Consider the following 22,151-nt stretch of genomic DNA (forward strand, 5'->3'; position numbering starts at 1 on the left):
CAGCAATGCAGAAGGGGAGGGAGGTGCATGAAGACTCTCCTCCCTCTGCTCCCAGTTGGCTGGCTACTTGCTGGAGCTCAGTCTACCCTCAGCTTGAGGGCTTCAGAAAATTAGCACAGAGTACTCCCATTGAAAACAGGACAAGTACACTTGTTCCATTAGTTTATATGGAGATGCTTATGAGTAACTCTGGATGTAAGCCAGTGACTGGAGAAGCTTGTCTCATAACTAACATTTTAATTTGTGTGAACATGTATCTGCACAGACTAAAATCTCTTGGGGTCCAGAAGCTGAAGGTTTGCAACAGAAGGGGTACACTTGTTTTAAAAGGTTGGGAACCCCTGGATTACAGACCAGTGTTGTCTCCTCTGATAGACAGCAACTCTCCAGAGTCTCAAGGAGAGAATTTCCCTACCACCTGTTGCTTCATCCTTTGAAGAAGGAAACAAAAAACTGGGAGATGTTGGGGATTGAACCTGGGACCTTCTAAACGTAAAGTGCGTGCTCAGCTACGACAGTTCAGTCCTTCAAATGGTCCGAGATGGTACAGTGGAGAAAGAGCTTTACCCTCTCATCTCCCATTTATGAGAACTAGGGTTACATATAAACCCAAGACAAGAGATCAGTAGGCCCTCTTCACATCCCACTTCAGAACTATTTCAGGCCCTAGGGTAGTTATTACCGTGGCAATACTTTTGCATTGGATAAATTGAACTCTGACCCACCATGAAAGCTTATGCCACAATGTATTTGTTAGTCTTTAAGGTGCACCCAAGGCTGCTCTTCCCACTGCAACAAATTTAACATGGCTACACCACTGGAATTTAGTACAGAAAATATTAATCACAATTATAACTGGGTGCAACAATGCAGTTTATCGTCTTGCACCCTCCAGAAGCCCCCTCAAGCACTGATTAATGCTGTTGCAATACCAGTACCTGGATGTTACCAGGTACTGGTATTGCAACAGCACTGTTCAGTGCTTGAGGGGGCTTCTGTAGGGTGCAAGACGATAAACTGCATTGTTGCACCCAGTCCCACAAATTGCCATTTCAATGCAGTAGCTCAGAAGAACAATTTGGAGACATTTGCTCTCAAGGTAACTGTCTGGTGTCCAGCTCAGAGAAATTACCTTGTTTGCTACCTTGAGAACCAATTCCTCCCGTTCTATAACCCTGGGCATGAGAGCGAATCCGAGAACGAACATCAATGCTCTCTGTAAGCCAATACTGCATACATACCTCTGCACAGACTGGATGAATTCCTATCGTGCTGTCCAATTGTTCTTTTGTAATTCCACATTTTATGGCAGCCGCAAATCCTTGGGTAATTTCTCCAGCATTTGGTCCAAGCACATGAAAACCAACAATGCGATCCTAAGGAAAAACAGCAGGAACAACCAACTGATTCCAGAAGCCTGAAACCATTATTTTCTTCAGATCGCCTACGGATTACTTGCTCCTAAGAGAATTGTCACCGGATACCTTTCCAATCCTATTTTTTAAATTGGATATCTGTTTAGGAGGTACTGCTTAATCCAACTCAGATAAATTCTAAGGCTCCGCATATAGCAGGATCAAAGAGGCAGCAACAAGAGGCTTTTCGAGCCTGATATAGAACTCTAACACAGGCTAAATATATTGAATGACATCCAGACTAATGAAGCAACAGCACACAGTGAGAAGCAGGTGGGGTTACTAATGTTATTCTGTTTCTGCAGAGGGGTGATTTTTTTTTTAACCTCCCAAGGAAGCATCCCCATCAAGCCTCAGGGACCTACTTCTGGGTTGCAGGGAGCACTTCCTGGGGCAGGGGAGATTGGCAAACATCACCAACACTCCCTATGAGTGTTCACATGGCATTACACTAGAACTCAGTAGCCACACACATGTAGTCTTGATGTCCACCATTATGTTGTTCTGGTTTGCATTTCCTGGAAAACTACTCAAGTGGAAGTTACTTTAGTTTGACCAAAAAATCATGAAGCCACAGACTCCTGCACATTATCACAAACGGCTTTTGAAAAGCCTCTTGGTTTCAAAATTAGGTTTAGCAGAGGGCACAAGGATCTGCTCTTATTATATCGACGCTGCCCTTCAAGATAAATATTTGCAGGGTGGCTCATTGTAAAAACACAAATAGCGAAACAATGATTACAAAGAGCAGATAAAAAATAAGACCCCAATTTTAACTATATAAAGGCCTAGAAGAATAAAAGTGCCTGATGAAAAAATGACAGAATGGGTGTCATGAAAGCATTGGGGGGGGGGGGCGCGTTGAAGAATTTTTTTTAACTTGGGCAGCACAGCTGTGAAGACCTCAGCTGCCACTTCAAGTCAAAACTGCTATTTGGGCAAGTAGAATGTGTTGGACAATCCTTTGAGAGCCAATGTGGTATAGTGGTTAGAGTGCTGGACTAGGACCAGGGAGTCCCGAGTTCAAATCCCCATTCAGCCATGATACTTGCTGGGTGACTCTGGGCCAGTAACTTCTCTCTCTCAGCCTAACCTACTTTATTTAGGATTGTTGTGAAAGAGAAACTTAAGTATGTAGTATACCGCTCTGGGTTCCTTAGAGGAAGAGAGGGATATAAAATGCAAATAATAATAATAATAATAATGACCAAAATAATCCCAGTGGTAATTGGCGCCCTAGGTGCAATTTCAAAACAACTTGAAGAGCACCTCAACACCATAGGGGTCATAGAAATCACCATCAGCCATTTACAAAAAGCAACTTTACTGGGAACAGCCTATATTCTGCGATGATATCTATAATAACAGCAACAACAATGATAATAAAATTCAGTCATCCCAGGTCCTTGGGAAGGACTCGATGTCTGGATCAAACAAACCAGTCAATAACACCTGTCTGACTGTGTAAATAAATAAAAATAATGACTACAACTGTTGATGCCTAAACAAAGGCATCAACAGTTTTAGTCAGATACCATCTTAAGCACCATGATAAAAAGAGGAAGATAGCTCTTAATGATAGAAGTACGGCCAAGATTTATTATCTAGTTCACAGAGTCACTGCAATTTAGAACTGAGTTTGTGAGTATAGTTGCTATTTTTAGATAAAGTTCAAGACAATCACGAATATGAGAGTAGTTTTATCCTCGGCCAAACTGAATCTCAGCATTATCATCATGAAATTGATTATGAAGATGGTGCAATTTTTTTAGCATCACAGGCATAATTATTTCAGTACAAACAAAATGAACATTTAATTAAAAAACAACAACCTTCTCGCTAATCCAGGAAAGCAACTAGAAATTTGCTGCATACAATACTGTAGTTACCTTATCTCGAATATGGCAAATGACTTTTGCATAACATTTGTTGTTGTCCCGGGATGGGACAGTCCATTCCAGTGGCCAGAAATAACTGTGGTAAACCTGGAAATGCAATAAAGACATTGAAGTATTCATACAAGTATACAGTTAATTAAAGATAATACAAGTGCTAAATATAAAGAGGTGAAAATAGCAGCAAATCGATTTGTGCTAATCATGATTTATTCTCCCAACCAGGATTTGTTTTCCAGATATATGGACAGGCCATAGGAAGCTGCCTTAGACCAAGTCAGACCACTGGTTCATCTCGCTCAGTATTGTTAACACTGATTGAAGCAGCTCTCCAAGGTTTCAGGCAGGAGCCTCTCTCAGCCCTACCTGGAAATGCCAAAGAGAGAACCTAGAATCTTCCGCATGCAAGCACGCAGATGCTCTTCCACTGAGCTGTGGTATCATCCGCTAAGAGGAATATTTTACAGCTCTCACATGAAGTCACCCACCCAAATGTAAATTAAGGCAGACCATGCTTAACAAAGGGGACACATGGATGCTACCACAATCCCCATGGGTTATGTAGTTCTCCTCTGCCTTCCTTCAGAATCCAGAGATGCTTTCTCAAGCAGTAGCCTCTGAGGACAAAGCACCACTCCAATCCATGAAGGTGCAACACAAGACCACCGTTTGCTCAAACAACCTCAAATTGTGATTTCAGAATTTGAACATTTTGGCACAAGACATGTTTTTTCAGATGATATTGGCTTCATATCATGCTCTACCCTGGTTTGGCATTCCATCTGAATTATCTCAATGAATCAATCTCAAAAGTGCAAACGTAGGCCAATTTAAATGTGCCACTTTATCTCTAATCTGCAAATACATGTGAACGCCTAAACAGACTCTCTCCAAGAAAATCAGCAACACTCAGTCCCGGCACTTAGAAAAGCCTTCAGAATGCTCCAGGTTAGGCCCCTTATCTTGGACTAATGAGATGCTCTTCAAGTGTTGGAAATGTGGGCCTAGTGACTGACAGGCCCAAGTCTCATCATGAGTGGGCTGAATTTATCCTCCTTCCTGCATTGTTTGGCTGAAACTCTAGATCTGCTTAGAACTTATTCTGTTATGTGTCCAAGAAATAGTGCTAACTATTTGCCTCTGCATGCTCACATTCATTCCTGATCGATTCTCAGTCCTGTTGCACATGGTGTAACAGGGCTAATATCTCCCTGAGCATTGCGTAAATGGCCCAACGAGAGAGCAAGAAGCTTAGCCTTTTAGGAGGACCAGTCAGTTCCTAACCTGCCTTTTGAATTTATAGCATGGAACATGCAGCAGTTACTTGTCATTGAGTGGTGGGTGCTGTTATGCAAATAGATGTGAAAAGAGGTAACTTTAGTGTGGTTTTCCTTTCTGTAGTTCCCCAGGGCAAGGGACATTTGGGAACAGGGGGTTCTCACAGGTGAAAGGTTGCAACCTGACCAAATTCAGGCCATTAGGCTCTTCTCCTAATCAAGTTTCCCATGGATAATTCTCCTAGTGAAGCTGTTCAGGAGATGCTAGACAGACTGATAAACATGTAACTTCAGATGCATAAACTTTAGCGGGAGGGTAGATCAGCAGAGAATGTAAAGAGCCATTTCTATTCTCTTCATCAAAGATTGGTCACAGAAGCTCCATTTTGTACATGGCTAACACAGCTGCTAAGTGTACACCTGTACCACACTGGTATTCCCTACAGCAAACACAAAGTGTGGATGACATACACGCATTTAAAAACCATCTGTGTACTTGCATACGGAGATCCTAATTGGCAGGGACCCACCATATTTACATGGGTGATAAGGTATTTAGTGCTTACTGCTGGAAACGCCATACCTGATGCACAGGTGTGGAACTAGATTTCCCTCACCTGCCATTTGATCACTGGAGATGGTTGGGGTACAAAGCCAAAAGTGGAAGCTCCAGTTCAGAAAAAGGAGGAGATAAGCCATGAAAAACAGATGTCCTTAAAAAGTGTACCTCAATATTGTCCTCCCCAAATTTCTCTATGGCTTTTTCTTCGGAATAGCCACAAGCTCCATATTCCAGAGGTGTGAAGACTGTGGTGGGAACATTCACATAGTCACACTGTCAAGAGAGAAAAGTGTTTACATTTTCAGAACTACTGGAACACCAGCAATATCAGAAATAAAACAGCAGACTTGTCACAGGAATAAGCAACCTTTGCTCTGTGTGTTGGTAGATAGGCAACAATTTACTGTGGCTGGGGATGATGGAAGTTGTAGTTCAACAACAGCTGGAGTGCCAAAGGTTGCCTAGCCCAGCTTAACATCTCACCGAGAACTGTTGGCTGGTTAGAGTGGGGGGTAACAATATAGGAACACAGGAAGCTGCCTTCTACCAAGTCAGACCATTGGTCTATCTAGCTCAGTATTGTCTACACAGACTTGGCTTCTCTAAGGTTGCAGGCAGGAGTCTCTCTCAGCCTTATCTTGGAGAAGACAGGGAAGGAACTTGAAACCTTCTGCTCTTCCTAAAGGGGCTCCATCCCGAGTGGATTATCTTACAGTGCTTACATGTGGTCTCCCATGCAAATGCACCCAAGGCAGGCCATGCTTAGCTAAGGGGAAAAGTCATGATTGCTACCACAAGACTTGCTCTCCTCTTGCTGGTGCTACTATAAGGCCAGCTCTCCTCCCCATATGGTCTGTCTGCAGCAGGTTTTCAAATCCTTTGGAAATGCAAAACCACAAAAAACAAGACCTCCAATGAGGCAAGATCTCAAAGTCATGGTAAAGCAGCCAGTTCCAGAACACCCCTATGCAAATCAGAAACAAATGCATAAAGCATGCTGGGAAATGTGCAGAAACAGGTATCCAGAATTACCAATAGTTTGAAGCACCATCTCTTTGAGGAATAGCTATTCTGCTTGAGGCTTTTTCATTCCGAGAAAAGACGAAGATCAGGGAGGCATGCACAGAGAGTTATAAAAGGATACATAGTTTAGAACAACAGTTCTTAACCCTGAGCCCTCAAAATTATGTTGGACTACAACTCCCATCATTCCAAGCCAAAAGTAGCTAGGGATGATGGGAGTTGTAGTCAAATATCTGGGGACCAATGGCTAAGAACCTCTGGTTTAGCTCTTTAGACCTTAAGAAGATCTTCTCACACAACACTAGAACTCAGGGTCCAGCCAATGAAAGTGACTGGCAGGAGAGCCAGGCCAGACAAAAAAGGAAATACACAACACACTTTATGGAACTCACTGCCACAGGATATACTGGACAGCTGGGGCCATACTCCCTGAGTGCACTGCAGCTCCTCCTCACTCGCTCCCACACATGCCCAGGAAGCATGCCACTGAACACCAACTGCTGGGGAGCTCTAATGGGAGAGGGCTACTGCTTTCAAGTCCTGTTTGTGGCCTTTCGATAGTCATCTGGTTGCCACTGTAAGAAACAGAATCCTGGACGAGGTGGAACTTTGGTCAGCAGGGCTCTTCTTGCGTTCATATGGTGTCTCTTGGCCCTCCACACTACCAATATGTAAACAAGGGTGTGTGGAGGAAAGGTGCAGCAGCTTCCATTATTTCGGATAGGAAAAGACTGGTTGGTGTTTGGAAGGACTAGAAAGGGACAGGCCAGGGCTTGACAAGTCCCAGGCACCAGGGAGCCACGGCACCTAGAAATTTAGCTGTGGTGCCTCGACTAGTATATTCAGAGGTAGGGTTCAAATCCAATCCTTTATTGCAGTCAAAGGCCAGTACAACAGCAATACATACACACAGAAGAGGTAGGGTTATTTAATAAAAGATGTGTTTGCCCCAGACAGCCCTGTTTCTGTTCCAAGTATATTCCTTCTCAAGGGCATAAAGAAAAGCCCATTTATCCTCCCCCTCCACAATGTCCATCAAGAAGTCTCGGAATTTTGTCAAGTATCCATTGTCTGGCTCTTGAATTGATCTAGGAGTTGGCCTGGGTCCTAGATCTAAAGAAAATCTCTTAGGGTTGTTTTGTATAGTCAAAACTGGCACACAAACTGGGAGGAAAGGGGCCAAGGAGGAGCTTGCTCCTTCCCTATTAACTGCTCACACTGCTTATGGAGACCCACTTCAGTATGAGGAGAATCCAGAGCACAATCGAATCTGGAAAGGGATCACATCTGCTAATAACTGCTCACTCACCTTTATGCGTGATCCACCGTAAAGCCTCCGTACCAAGAGCCTCCCTGCATGAATTGCCACTGGCGTCAGTTCCATTTTGCCTTCCAACACATCTCCAATGGCATAAATGTAAGGCACATTTGTTTGCTCCCCATCATTGACAGGGATTTTTCCTGTTCTGTAAACAGACAAGAAAGAAAAAAGGACATTAAGCAATTTGCAGGTTATGAACTGAAATGATCTGGTTTGCCAAAATGTTTTGTTCTGTTGCCAGGGGGAGGAGCCATGCTATGTTGTTCTGCGTAACTAGGCTAAAAAGAGTCACATGCAACTTCCTGCCAAGGGATGCATCAGTGTAATGCTGATTATTTTAAAGAGGTGCAAGAAGGCATTGAACACAAGTCAGTTTTCAGGACTAGGCTGGGCCCTCTTATTAATTCAGTAGTTCAATTAATGATTGGGCAAGCTTGTTTTTGCACATAGGCGACACTGAGCTGCCACTTCAACAACACTGCCTTAAAACAGCTTCTCCTATAGGCTGTTGAGGATGGGGCCAAAGTTCAGTGGAAGAGCATCTGCTTTGCATGCAGAAGGTCCCAGGTTCAATCTGAGATCTTCAAGTAGGGCTGGGAAAGACTCCTCCTTGAAACCTTGGAGAGCCACTGCCAGTCAGTGTAGACCGGGACTGTTCAACTTGGGCCCTCCTGCAGATGTTGGCCTACAACTCCCATAATCCCTGGCTACTGGCCACTGTGTCTGGGGATTATGGGAGCTGTAGTTCAAAAACAGCTGGGGTGCCAAAGTTGAGCAGACCTGGTCTAGACAGTGCTAAACTAGTTGGACTAATTCTCTAAGTTAAGGCAGATTCCTATGTTCCATAGTTTGATTATCCCTAACCCTGAAGCCTTGGTGTTCTCCAACTGAGAGTAAGTGTAGTGTAATGGTTAGTGTCAGATGAGAGACCCCCAGGTTCCAAACAGCAAAGCAGTTTCTAAAACAAAAAGGTATGAAAAAAGTGATTTCCTGACCATAAAGGGCTCCCACAAAGAAAACACCAGGAAAAGCCTCTGGAGATATGCTTAGCTGGGCCGAAAAGGGATAACTGACCTCGCTGCTAAGATGAGAGCCATCACTTTAAAAGGTGCCTCTTTGTCCAGTTATAGCACAGCTAACACAATAGTTGTTTAGAAAGGAGAATCGTTCAAAGTTCAGCTTCTCCCATCACAGCAGTTCTATGAGGAGGAATTGCAGCTTGCAAATTCTCCCTCTTACATGATGACGGAGTCCTATCCTGTATCAAACTTTGCAAGATAATGGAGAACACATTTTACAGTGATGACCACATTTTTGTCGCTGTAAAACTGAAGTGTGCTTTTTCTTGGTGCTGTGAAACTGACAAAGAGATAATGCAGGAGCCTTGATTGCTGGCATGTTAGTCATTAGCATTTTAATTATTGCAAAGTTTGCCCTTTTGGCACGCTCAGTAATGGGTAGCTGTAGATTAAGAAGTTCCTTCTTACTGCAACAGAAACAGGCTGGCAAGGAGATTTAAGTGCCCCTGAAAAATGAAATCCTTTAAGCCTGTGCAATTGATGTCCCAAGAAAACAAGCCACACAGACTCAGTAATTAGATGGCAGAGATTTAGCCTTACTTCTCATTGATCTTCACTCCAACTTCCTCCAAGCCGATTTTTCTTGTGCATGCATCCCTTCCTATAGCAAGCAATACCTGCAGAACAGCAACAGTAGTGTTAGTTATTTCCTGCATGCTTAGAAGGGTGTTCTTCAGGGCATTTGTTTATTGTTGCATTAGGGTACAGACCAGAAGATCTGCCTGGATGCAGTGCCCATGATACTAATTCACAGTGGAAAATGTTCAGACAGTGCTTTGCACAGGAGCAGCTGCAGCGTTGCCACCCAAATGGTGATACACACCAGGCTGCACACACACAGCACCCACAGCCATTTCTACAACTACACTTTTTATAGTACCCACATTGATGCAAACAGCTGAAACTAGTCACAGCCCAATTCACACCAGCCACAATTCCTCACACACTTACAGATATGCACAGGGTCATGACTGCTCACATGTATGAAAACTGACGATGTGAACCAGCCCTGTCCAACATCAAAATGTTAACACACACACATCCCATCTCTCAAAGCCATTCAGCGCACAATTTTAACAAATGGACAAATGCAAGTTACTTACTGTGTTGTATTCACCCTCAATTACTTCAGAGTTCTCTGCAGAATGAGCAGTGACTTTCAGTAACCCAGGATACCCTTCCTTGATCTGTTCAACCTGAAGTTCAACATATAAAACATTGCCTTCATATGGCAGAAGCAGATATATTGATTCAATCACAATTTATTGATTCAAATATCCAAAAAGACGTATGAATTCTTTCCCCTGCCTTACTTTCTAGCAAAGCTCAGTTAGGAGAAAAGTACTTGGGCTGGAAAACCACAGAGAAGTAAGGTGAAAGATTCTCCTCATGGTATAAAGTAGCTTCCTGTATTCCTAAGTTAGACAATTGGTCCATCTAGCTCAGTATCGTCTACACTGACAGGCAGCAATTCTCCCAAGTTTTAGGCAGGAGTCTCTTTTGGCCCTACCTGGAGAAGCCAGGGATTGAACCTGGGACCTTCTGCATGCAAACATATGCTCTACCACTGAGATATGGTAGGGATGTGCACAAAACTGGTTTGCCCGACTTGGCTTGAATCCACATAGTCACACAGAAGGCCTGTGTGCATGTGCTGTGGCCCAAAAACATGACTGGCGCGTACACAGAGGGCCAACCAGCCCCAAACTGGCCAAACCAGCCCCAGGAGACTTGCGGGGAGGCAGAGGCATCAGAGACAGCCCCCTGCAGCTGCAGCCAGTGGTAATTAATTCATTTACACACAATATTTTAACACCCCCACCACCCTTAAACCAGGCCAAAACTGGCCCGAGAAATTTGGTTTGATTTCAGATAGAACTAGGTCTGGTTCGGTTCAAAGTCTAACATCTGAACCGGCCTGGTTCGAGTGTGAGCCGGTTCGATATAGAACTGGTTTGCACATTGCTAAGCGATGGCCCTATCATCCTACAGCGCTCACATGTAGTCACCCTTGCGGACTCAAGGTGCACAAGGTGGACCCTGCTTAGCAAAGGGAACAATTCATGCCCCCTCCCACAAAACCACTCTCCCCTCCATTTCATGTTAAAATTATAACTCTCCCACCCTAACCCCTGTTTTATATGTAAATAGGGCAGATATGAAAGACATTTTTTCACTCAAGCTTTTAAACTAGACTTGTGGGTTTAAATCGTTAAGACTTATGTCTGTTTTAATTTATGTTGTTGTAAACCGCCCAGAGATGGACGTTTGGAGCAGTGTACAAATATGTGGCAACATGACCAACACATGTAACATAGCTCCAACTGCCAGCATGGATTAGGTAAAAAAGAAAAAGACGAGAAAGATGTGCATTGAGGGAACTTTGAGCATAAGCCCTAAATTTCTACACAATCTAGAAAAAGAAAAATGAATCAATGTTGCCTTATGAAATATAAGCTTCCTCTCTGCTGCTGCAGCTGTTAAAGGTCTTCAGTGTTAGGTTGTATGCGATATGCAGAATTTTGCTCTTCACAAATAAATATGTCGTTTCAATGACAGTTCTGTGAACACTTTTATAACTTAACTGTAGGGGAAATGAATATAAGTGTGGTTGCTATTTCCATTTTCTATTTATAGTGCAGCATCTGAATTCAAATATAGAGATAGAGAATGGGGCTCTTACAAACCGTAAGAAAATTGAAAAGCTATACATAATTGGAAGTGCAATCTTCAGAATACAAACTAGCTTATTTCATCTAACGAAAGGCCTTTAACCTCCTTCAGTGACAGCCTAAAGGTGCTTATAATAGCTTTGTGATAGGAGAAAAATTCATTACATTTATATACAGCCCACTCAAGTCTCTAGGCTGGGTTTTTGGTTTTTTAAAAAAATCAACGCTTAAGTTTGGCAGGTTTCTGCTTTCCCTTTGCTCAGGACAACTGTCTTTGGCCATCAGGTGGTCTAGCCCTTCCTACGATTGAATCCATTTGACACAATACCCTCTACAATCCCGTTCTATACCATACATTGGTACAGTTATTCATACATTATGTTGAATGCAGGTACAGCAGTACACTTTGTATCTGTATCCTGCATTGGAGGAACCTTTACCCAGGTTCACTTTTAAAGTGAACATTTGTATAGTTATTCACATGTGTCTGAGTGCACAGACATTTGTACACTTGGACAATGTAATGTCTGAATATAGCTCCTGTCATCTTGAATATTTTTAATAGAGAAGGGACTCATTTATGAACAAATAAATGCACCTTGCAAAGTTGCACACAGGAACTGGCTTCCCCTCATTTCTTCTGGGAATCCAAGAACATTTTCCCCACTCCAAGAACACACTGCACCTCACAGATCAATGACAATAAAGGGGCTGATATTGCATTGAAACTACTTAATGTAGCTTTATCAAAGTTGAAGTGTTTTGCTTTCTTTTTAACCCAGCTACTGATACAATTTATGCACAAAAGCCAAACATAAAATTCTCTGATTTCCATTCTGCTCTCTCCCAATAAATCATATTTTTAATCAAGGGGGCACATTTGCTCAGCAAGAGCTAGCCAGACATATTGTGATTTCACCACTTGCTGAGCTAAGAGCAAGACGGAGGATACATGTTTAATTTAATGTTCCGATCTTTGGTCTCTGAAAAACTATAATGCAGCATTGGCTTAATGCCTCACTGAAATTGGAGAACCATCTACCTCCCATTGGAAAATTATTATGTATTTATCATTGGGGGGAGATGTTCCCAAACATAATCATCTGTTTATTCGCTCTCTCTCCCTCTCCCCAACTCCCCCCTAAAATTACAAGAGCATTTTGGGAAGTTCTAGAATTCAGAAGGGATGAAAGATCTTCAGTATACCCAGTTGGAGGGAAGAGCAGAGATAGCTGACAAGGAGTTGACTTGGCACAGAGAGGCAAGAAGAACTGGAATAATGGGTTGTGGGAGGAAGGAACTAAGTGGAAGAAGCTTGTATCTGTTATATATTTTGAAGTTTATGGATTTGTTTGTTCAAAATAAAGTCATACTTCCTGATTACCTAGAGATACCAAATTTTGCATAAACAATCCTGCCACTTAAATTAGCTGAATACACTACTTTTTACACCAGAATATGCTGGGGGAAAGGTTTTTTCAAAAATGTATTTTTAGAAGAAATTCTGGTTACAATAATCATATTTGAACTGTTCTCCACAGATTTTGAAGTCAATGATCAGATCAATAATTCAAAAATGGCATGTTCAAGAGAAGCAGATCTTTCTCAAATGTAAATTTATTATGAGTCAAATTTAACATATATGGTAATGATTCAATAAAATGAATAATGTTTGAAGTTGAAACCCTACAATTTCAAAGTGTTTTTACTTCCCTTTTTCAAACGAAGTAATAAAAAATTCTATCACATATATTTAATTCCTTGAACTTTCCTATAAGCGTAATCTACACAAAACAACTTTGCTGGGTCAACAGGCCTCACCCTACTAGTTTGTTTATATTTATTGTCTTTATACTCTCTTCTTCCTCCAAGGAGCTAAGAGCAGTGTTAAACAGAGTGATCGTTAGTCTAAATAGCTCAGCATTGCCTAAAATGGACAGGGATTTCCCATGTTCTCAAAGAGAGACTTTTCATAACCCAGCTTCGACATGCCAGGGAATCAACCTTGGATCTTCTGTAAGCAAACCATGTACTCTGCCACTGAGCACAGCTCCTCACCCAAGGAGTTTTAACATATGGTTCCACCCAATTAATGGTTTGGGAGCATCTGATGCTGTATTAGAGCGGAAGCTAAGCAAACGCAGACCTAATCAGGTATTTGAATGGAAAACCACTGGGGCTTTTATAAAGTGGAAAACAATTTTAAAAAAAAAGTAGTTCCCAGGTTAACAGCACCAGAACCGTTTCAAATACCATAGGTAGCCCTCGTAACGGCCAACAGCTGGATGTGAACCTTGTTTTAGATGGGGTGGCGCTGCCCTCAAAAGAGCTTGTTTGTGATTTGGGGGTCCTTTTGGACTCACGCCTCCTGCTTGAGCAGCAGCTGGAAGCTGCAGCCAGAAGTGCTTTTGCCCAGCTTCATCTGGTTCGCCAATTACGCCCTTACCCTGATAGGCAGGCATTAATGACAGTGACCCATGCCCTTGTTATCTCCCGTTTAGACTACTGTAATGCTCTCTATCTAGGGTTATCTTTGATGACGATCAGGAAGCTGCAGCAGGTCCAGAATGCAGCGGCTCGTCTACTCATGGGTGCCAGGAAATATGACAGGGTAACACCTCTCCTACAGTCATTGCACTGGTTGCCTATTCACTCAATTTAAGGGTTCTGGTTCTGATGTTCAAAGCCTTGCAGGGCCGGGCGCCTGTCTATCTACAGACCTGCCTCTCCCATCCAGTTACATCCCATCCGGTTAGATCAGCTCAGATGGCCCTTCTGTCGGACCCTGATTTCCGAGATGTTAGGGGCTCTAGGACCCGTGAAAGGGCCTTTTCTGTTGCTACCCTGCTCCTTTGGAACTCTCTCCCCCTACAGATCCGGCTAGCACCTTCCTTACCGATCGTCAAATCGCTATTGCAGACTTTTCTTTTTCGCCAGGCCTTTACCAGAAAACAGAAAAATGAACTACAGGGCAGTTACTTTAGTTCTTTAATAATTTTTAATTATTAATGTAATGTAATTTTTAATGTTGCCTGTTGTACACCACCCAGAGTCCTCGGAGTGGGCGGTATATTAAATGTCTCAAGTAAATAAATAGCCTCCAACTCTTAAATAAAGGTTTGGGAGTAGATGGGAGACTATGGCTCTTTTCATGTGGCACTTCTATTAAAATAGTAAGATTAATCTAGGTCACTGTGCACACAAGATTTGCACAAGGAGTTGTGAGACAATACAGCCATTATATATAACAGCCATTACAAAACAGTACAACCATTATATATCACACAACTCCATTTGCGCAGAAGTTATATTCCATCACATGCCTAATGTTGCACAGTAAGTCAGCTAGTATGACATTTTAGCTGACACAGTATGTCAGCTAAAGTGCGGGGGCGGTGGCCAGGACGATGACAAATGAACACTGTTTTAGGGCCTCTCAAGAGTCTTAAAAAGCCATGCGTAAGACTGAATTAAAGACATTTGTACAAAAGTTGCTTTTTAAAATCATTAATCCTCATTGAACCTTTTAAAAAACCTCTTACCTTCGTGGGCACATATCTTCTAATGAACTTGACACCATGTTCTTCCATGTGTTGCCCTATCTGGTTGGCCATATCCTGATCAAAACCTCTTAGGAGAATGGAACGCACCATCACAGTCACATCTAAACCCAGACCCGCAAGAAATCCTGCACACTCAAGGGCAACATAGGAAGCTCCAACCACCAACGTCTTTCCTGGACAATAAGCCAGGGAGAAGAGGTCATCACTGGGGAAAAATAATAATGCAAATGAATATTGGAACCAATATACATGGGAATGCTACTATGTCCAGGGTAGCCAATGCCAGGCAAACAGAAAAGAGCAGCACAAAGATTAAAATATAGTGGCTTCCGCCATCTCCTGATGCAGAAACAACAGCTTTCCAATGGGAACCAGTAATGGACTGTGTTGTCACTTAAACTTTGCCTCTATGTGCAGCATTGTAAGCTTTGATTCACTTTTGAGCCTCACAATGTTAAAGCAGAGGGAAAAGTGGAGAGGCATTTGCAATGGAAATGAGCATTCTATCCAATGTAGGTCTTACATTTCACTGTACTAGATAACTGAAGCAAGAACTGCCTTAAGCTTTTGAATGAATACTCTTAAACTTGGAAGAGCAAATCAAAGGGCCATTTTAAAATGCTTACAGTGTAGGAGAGACCTCTCAATGGACTGTATCATCTCAGTTTTCACCTGGGCCAATCAGGTTTGAAAGTGCCCCCATGCTAAAGTCAGGCCATGCATTAGAACTTACGAAGCAGCTTGAAAACTGGTCTTCACGGTGATGAGGTACACAGGATTATGCATCCCTCATTCCCTTGAACACTGAAGTTCCAGGAACTGTGCAGGACACCCGGCACCACACAGATCTCCTCCTGAGCACTGTTTCCTCTAAGGTGTGCACACACTCACGAGTTTTCTGATGTCCACTCAGTTAATTTTAGATCCCACTCAGGTTGAATTAGGAAGGCCCCACTCTGAATGCACATGCGCTCACTGTGCCTTGATACTGCCGCCCAGAACAAAACTCATTCCACACAGAGATTTAAAAAAAATTAGAGGGACCACTGTTCCCCAGAGGTCTCATTTCCATTGCCATTTTTCAGAGATTAAGAAACAGCAGGAATCCTTTCTAAGCAGTAGGAGAGGGCTCCCACTGTTTCTTACCATCTCCCTATCCCAGTGCAAATGACAGAAGACTCATTTCTCTCCTAAGCCCGCAGCCTGTGTGCTAGCAAAGGATCTAAAGGAAGCAAAAGGATTAGTGGCAACTACAAACAATGGCTGACTAGTGAGTTAAGTCTAAATTTGTGGATCCCTGCTGGAGACTTCGAATCCAAACACATTACTTTCTGTTGGCCACGCATATCACTGTTTTATTTTATAAACAGCACGTGTGATGGCATACAAAAGACTGGAACCATAGTGAGGGGATAGGGAGGCTTTGTCACGTTACACCCCGACAATGGTTCCAAGTCAAATTGTGCACTCCCACATGTGCTATTGATATTAGGGGAAAAGGTTCCATTAGCACTTTGCTTCAGTGTTATGGAATAAGCACCCCACAGGACATGAACATCAGACACTATGGAAAAGACACTGTATGCCAGTATTGTACAGGTGAAACTCGGAAAATTAGAATATCGTGCAAAAGTCCATTAATTTCAGTAATGCAAATTAAAAGGTGAAACTGATATATGAGACAGACGCATTACATGCAAAGCGAGATAAGTCAAGCCTTAATTTGTTATAATTGTGATGATCATGGCGTACAGCTCATGAAAACCCCAAATCCACAATCCCAGAAAATTAGAATATTACATGGAACCAAGAAGACAAGGATTGAAGAATAGAACAATATCGGACCTCTGAAAAGTATACAGGGTACTGTGCTTGATTGGCCAGCAAACTCGCCTGACCTGACCCCATAGAGAATCTATGGGGCATTGCCAAGAGAAGGATGAGAGACATGAGACCAAACAATGCAGAAGAGCTGAAGGCCGCTAATGAAGCATCCTGGTCTTCCATAACACCTCATCAGTGCCACAGGCTGATAGCATCCATGCCACGCCGCACTGAGGCAGTAATTGCTGCAAAAGGGGCCCAAACCAAGTACTGAATACATATGCATGCTTATACTTTTCAGCAGTCCGATATTGTTCTATTCTTCAATCCTTATCTTCTTGGTTCCATGTAATATTCTAATTTTCTGAGATTGTGGATTTGGGGTTTTCATGAGCTGTACGCCATGATCATCACAATTATAACAAATTAAGGCTTGACTTATCTCGCTTTGCATGTAATGAGTCTGTCTCATATATCAGTTTCACCTTTTAATTTGCATTACTGAAATTAATGGACTTTTGCACGATATTCTAATTTTCCGAGTTTCACCTGTAAGTGGGTGTGGAAGACCCACCCCATCAATCACCTCACCCATCACCACCTTCACTGCTCATGGTTTCAGCAGCATTACCCTGAAGAGGCAAATACCATATCCACAATGGCACCCCAGCCTCCCCATCACATAAACGGCAGTGATTACGCTTACAGCATTCACCTCTTCAGGCAAATGTCATGGTAAGCATGAAGAGTGTGGGCAGGAGGGTGAGCGACGGGATGGGTGTGGGTGGGAATTCTGACCTGTTTGTCATGATGCAAGCATGTGTGTACAGCAGCGTTATACGCAACAGGGCTATGGAGTGCATGTTATCCTAGGTTTCCTTTTGTAAGCAAAAGCTCCCTGATTAAAAAAGTATCACTGGAGCTATAATTCAGTGGTGGGATGCTTGTTTTGAATGCAAGAAGCTGGAGATACTTTGCTTTTCCAGTAAAAACGCAAGTTGTGTAAAACAAGTTACTTCCTTTGTTCACAATCTTATGGCCATTTCATGCATGACACAGAGACAAACCCATGTCTGCCACTGTCCTTTTTCTCAAACAGCTGCAGTCAATCATGACTTCTAGGTACATCCATATAATATGTTTGCAATCGCTCATTTGTTGCATTCAGACATTACATCCACTGGTGCGGACTTAAAACATTTTAGGTATATACCTATTATGTAACATTTGAAATGATCCAATTCATAGCTTTCATCCATTTTACAGAAAGAGCTCTGTCTGAAATCTCCCCTGACTCAGATGGGATTTTGGTCTAGGTGTTTAACTTCAAAGAACTGAGTTCTTTGCAAACTAGGAAATTCACAGACAGCAAATCACTTTCTTCCTTAGAGGCTACAGATTTTTCCTATTCAAGCACTTTATTTTACCTGGTGATGCAATATTCTTTGTCTCCAGGGATGCCCAGATAACGAGGCCTTTCACCAGTGGCAATCAGAAATCTCTCTGCAGTGTAGAATTTCTCTACTCCTTTGTTGTTCGTTGCCTGTGAATAAAGTAACAGACCACAATCAGTTTTTATTATAAGCCTAGGGGAAGGAAATGGAAGTCCTCTGCAATGCTGCACTCTCTCAAACACACTGGGCATTCATCTACGGAAGGACTATGCAGTGTGCCATTAATGGACCTGCCTGTGGCCCTTAAGATCTCACTTGTGCATGTGAAATAAGATTGTGTCTATAAAGCACCTTTAGCAATATTTTTTTGTACATGAGCCAGGCCAAGGCTTCAGCACTTTGGAAACCTAAGAAAAATTAAAATAGCCCCCTGCATCAATCCCTTGGATTCTTCTTTCATTTTGCTCTTCCTTGTGGTTTGACCAGCACACTGGAGCCTCTTGTATTCTTTCACCATTTTTCAGCTAGCCATTAGCTCCTGAGGTCTACCTTTCTGCCCATCTTCCCTGCACATCTGCGGGCTGCCAATATTGCATCAGAACTAGAAGGGCAGTCATGTTAAGCCTGTTGCAGCAAAAAATGAAGAATCGTGTCACCTTAAAGGGCCAAACTCGATGCAACTCAGGAGCCCCCAATAGAATTTTCCCCCTCAAAACACAGTCCTATTTGCATGGGAGCTGTGGCACAGTGGGCATTACCCTATGTCCTGCATTGATTGACAGATTGCTCCCCTAAACTGGTGTTCACCATAGAAGGGTGAAACTTACAGGAACCATTTTTGTGCCCCTAAGTTTCCCCCATGCAGCTCAGAGCAGTTTTGGAGTGGAATCGGATTAAAGACATGGCACAGGGGAAAGGATTCTCTCACACTCCACCCTAAGACTGCTTTTTGAGAAAAAAATTTGTCTGGAACAGTCATATCACAACTCATTTGGCCCAAAGATTAACATTTATTAGGGCAGAAGCATTAACAAGTCAGGGTCCACTTTATCAGATGCTCGAATTATTCTCAATTGGAGGATATACATATTTATATTACTGTAGAGAGAGAAAATGTCGTGGGGCCAACACACCATGAAATGCAAGGGGTAAGCAGCTGCAAGTATGTGCCATTACTATGCAGACAGAGGACGGCATACACAGCAGTGAACCAAGTGAACTATTTAGAAAAGCAGTCTGTGATGATAATTCTGAGTAGCTTCCAAACCACGATCCTTTGTCTTAGAACATTTCATATCTGCAATTATTTCCCCCAATGCACTACTTCCCTCTGTTGCCCAGATGCATGTCCCCAAGGGTCATATTTCTGCGAGGCAGCAGAGCAAAGGGAGGGACTGGGGGCAAATCGTTACATGTGTTCAACTTTCCAATGAGACAGTAGCATTATTCTTCATGCTATTCAGTGTCTGTCTAGCTGTGTTAAAGCTAATTCAAGCCCAATAGGGGGAAAGAAACCCATAGTTGTGATTAAGTCAAAAGGGAATCAAATTTGCTGATGAATTTTCAGCACACAGTTCCATGCTGAGGTTCACTCTGAGAGGTGTGATAACTTCAAGGTCAGTCAAAGAACATCCTGATAGACTGAAACCATCTCCCACAGATTTCTGAATGCTGCTAATGCTGATGTCAGTTTTATGCCCATTTATCCTGTTGCATTGAGACTGACTTGCTTGTCCTATGTAGGCAGCCAAGGGGCATTGCTGGCAGCTGATGGTTTATATTGTGTTGGAGGGTGTCCAAGTGCATGAGTCTCTAATGGAACAGCTGACTTATTAGGTTCTTTACGAGTGTCTGGGTAGATACAGGGACAGAGTTAGCAATTGGATATGCTACACTGCCTGGTCCATGGGTTTATCTCTCGGTAGATATTATTAGGGATTACAGTCTAAGCAAGGGGAGAACAATTTAGATCAGGGCAGAAATCTCAAACTGCTGCCCTCCTGCAGATGTTGGCCTGCAACTCCCATCATCCCTAGCTACCAGTCATTGTGGCTGGGAATGATGGGAACTGTAGTCCAACAACAGCTTGAGACTCCTGGATTAGGGGTTACTGGATCACATACTGACTAGTATCATGTATGCAGACAAATGTTTCACTCATGCGCAGAAAATAGGAGAGACTTTCATCACCCCCCTAAAAATAGGTCCCTGAGAACTGGAGAACCTTTGGAGACATTTTCAGCAGGCACTAGGAGCAGTGGCATGGAGGTGTCAGCAAAGTTCACCCTTCTTCTCTGTGCACAAGTGAAATGTCTATTGTGCGGCCCATTATCTGTAAGCAAGAACAAGCCAAACACCTAAGGCTGAGAGTAAATATTTGTTTCTCAGGATAATACACTGGAGCAGTCAGTCTGTTGTCATCATATACATTTAGTAGGTCTGGACAAAATTTCTTTGAATCTAGGAGCTAGTCCAAAAAATTAGGAGCCAGACAAGGGACACTTGACAAAATGACCGGACTTAGTGATGGACACTGGGGCAGGGCATAAGTGGGCTTCTCTTTATCCCATTTAGAACTAACTTACTTAGAACAGAAACAAGGCTGCCTGGGATAAAATATTCCATTAAATAATTCTGCCTCTGAATATTGTAGTCCAGGGATCATGGTTAAATTTCTAAGTGCCATGGCCCCCTAGCGCCCGGGATTTGTCGAGTCCTGCATTTAGCATCTGCACAGAAATGTTACAGATCTACGACTACCTCTTGCATTCCATGGCCTTTTGATGCCAATGTTCATAATTGTTTTCCTTCTGTATCTGCGTGTCCACTTCAAGTGAGGTTACACTCCATGCTTCTGACCAACTGGGGCTCAAGCCCACAAAACTCTGAACCACAATAAATCAGCTTGTGTATTTAAAATATGTATACACGGCCTCTTCATTGTACTGGTTCACTGGAGGGCCAATATAAAATGTCACAATCAAGATATAAACATCTCAGCAATGAGTGTCACCATTGTATTTATTTATTTAACTAACATATTTTTATACTACCCCAAACTCACGTCTGACAGCATAACGTCAGTAGCATCAATGCATATGAAAAGGGGGGTGGGGGAGACCAGTGTTTTCAGTTGCTTTTTAGAGGGAAGCAGAGAGGAAGCCCAGTAAATGCATGGGGGGGGGGACATTATAGAGACGAGGTGCCACAGATCAGAAGGCCCTGTTCTTGGTTGCCACTTCCTTATTTCAGAAGGTTGGGGCACACTAAGCCGGGCCTTGAAAAGGAGATTAATATTTAATTTTTAAAATTATTTTTAAAATACATTTATGTTCCACTCTTCCTCCAAGGATCCCAGAGTACAAAGTTAAGTTTCGCCTCACAACAACCCTGTGAAGTAGGTTAGGCTGAGAGAAGTGACCGGCCCAGAACCACCCAGCAAGTCTCATGGCTGAATGGGGATTTGAACTCAGGTCTCCCCGGTCCTAAGTCCAGCACTCTAACCACTACACCAATAGTCAGACAGGTTTGTGTGGGAGTAGTCTTTCAGCTACAAATGCACAGACAAAAAATCTGCAGCAACAGTGTTGTCAACAAGAACCACTCTCAAGGGAATAGGCAATTAAAAAAAAAATCAGCTCAATCAAACTACCCTGCAAAGACCTCAACAAACAGAGGTCACTGTAATAGTTTTATTTAGCTGGTTGATGAAGGAATTGAACATTCCCTTGAGAAAGGCATATTAAGGACCTAAGAATCGCCCCGCTGGATAAGGCTCAAAGCCTATCTACTCCAGCATCCTGTTTCACACACTGGCCCACCAGATGTCTCTGAGAAGCCCACAGCAAGAGATGAGGGTATGCCCTCTCTCCTACTCTTGCTCCCCTGCAACTGGTATTTAGAGGCATTGAAACATGTTGGGAACACAGTCTTAGCAGCTGTCCTGTCTATGCATTTGTTGTTGGTTTACAGCTGTCTCTAATCCACTTCCTTGTTTGCTATCTAGTCTTTCGCCTATCCTGGTTCCAAGCCATTCAAGGCTTTCAAGGTTAGAATCACCACTTTGAATTGCACTCAGAAACAATTTAGCAGCCAAATGTAGTTATCCAAGAACTACCAAGGTTCA

At 42.8% G+C, this 22,151-nt stretch overlaps 1 protein-coding gene across 2 annotated transcripts in view; it reads right to left on the minus strand.

Moving 5' to 3' along the window:
* Positions 1 to 22,151, minus strand: part of TXNRD1 (thioredoxin reductase 1) — a 93,578-nt gene that overhangs the window by 9,926 nt on the left and 61,501 nt on the right. For both annotated transcript variants that reach the window (XM_053257441.1, XM_053257442.1), the window contains exons 9-16: positions 18,059 to 18,174; positions 14,787 to 15,012; positions 9,676 to 9,768; positions 9,113 to 9,189; positions 7,482 to 7,638; positions 5,315 to 5,422; positions 3,305 to 3,400; positions 1,242 to 1,376 (exon numbers count right to left, since the gene is read on the minus strand). In XM_053257441.1, the coding sequence (XP_053113416.1) occupies positions 1,242 to 1,376; positions 3,305 to 3,400; positions 5,315 to 5,422; positions 7,482 to 7,638; positions 9,113 to 9,189; positions 9,676 to 9,768; positions 14,787 to 15,012; positions 18,059 to 18,174 (1,008 nt within the window). The remainder of the gene's footprint in view (positions 1 to 1,241; positions 1,377 to 3,304; positions 3,401 to 5,314; positions 5,423 to 7,481; positions 7,639 to 9,112; positions 9,190 to 9,675; positions 9,769 to 14,786; positions 15,013 to 18,058; positions 18,175 to 22,151) is intronic.

This window comes from Hemicordylus capensis, chromosome 5 (assembly GCF_027244095.1).
Source record: "Hemicordylus capensis ecotype Gifberg chromosome 5, rHemCap1.1.pri, whole genome shotgun sequence".
In the NCBI taxonomy this organism is placed as follows: Eukaryota; Metazoa; Chordata; class Lepidosauria; order Squamata; family Cordylidae; genus Hemicordylus; species Hemicordylus capensis.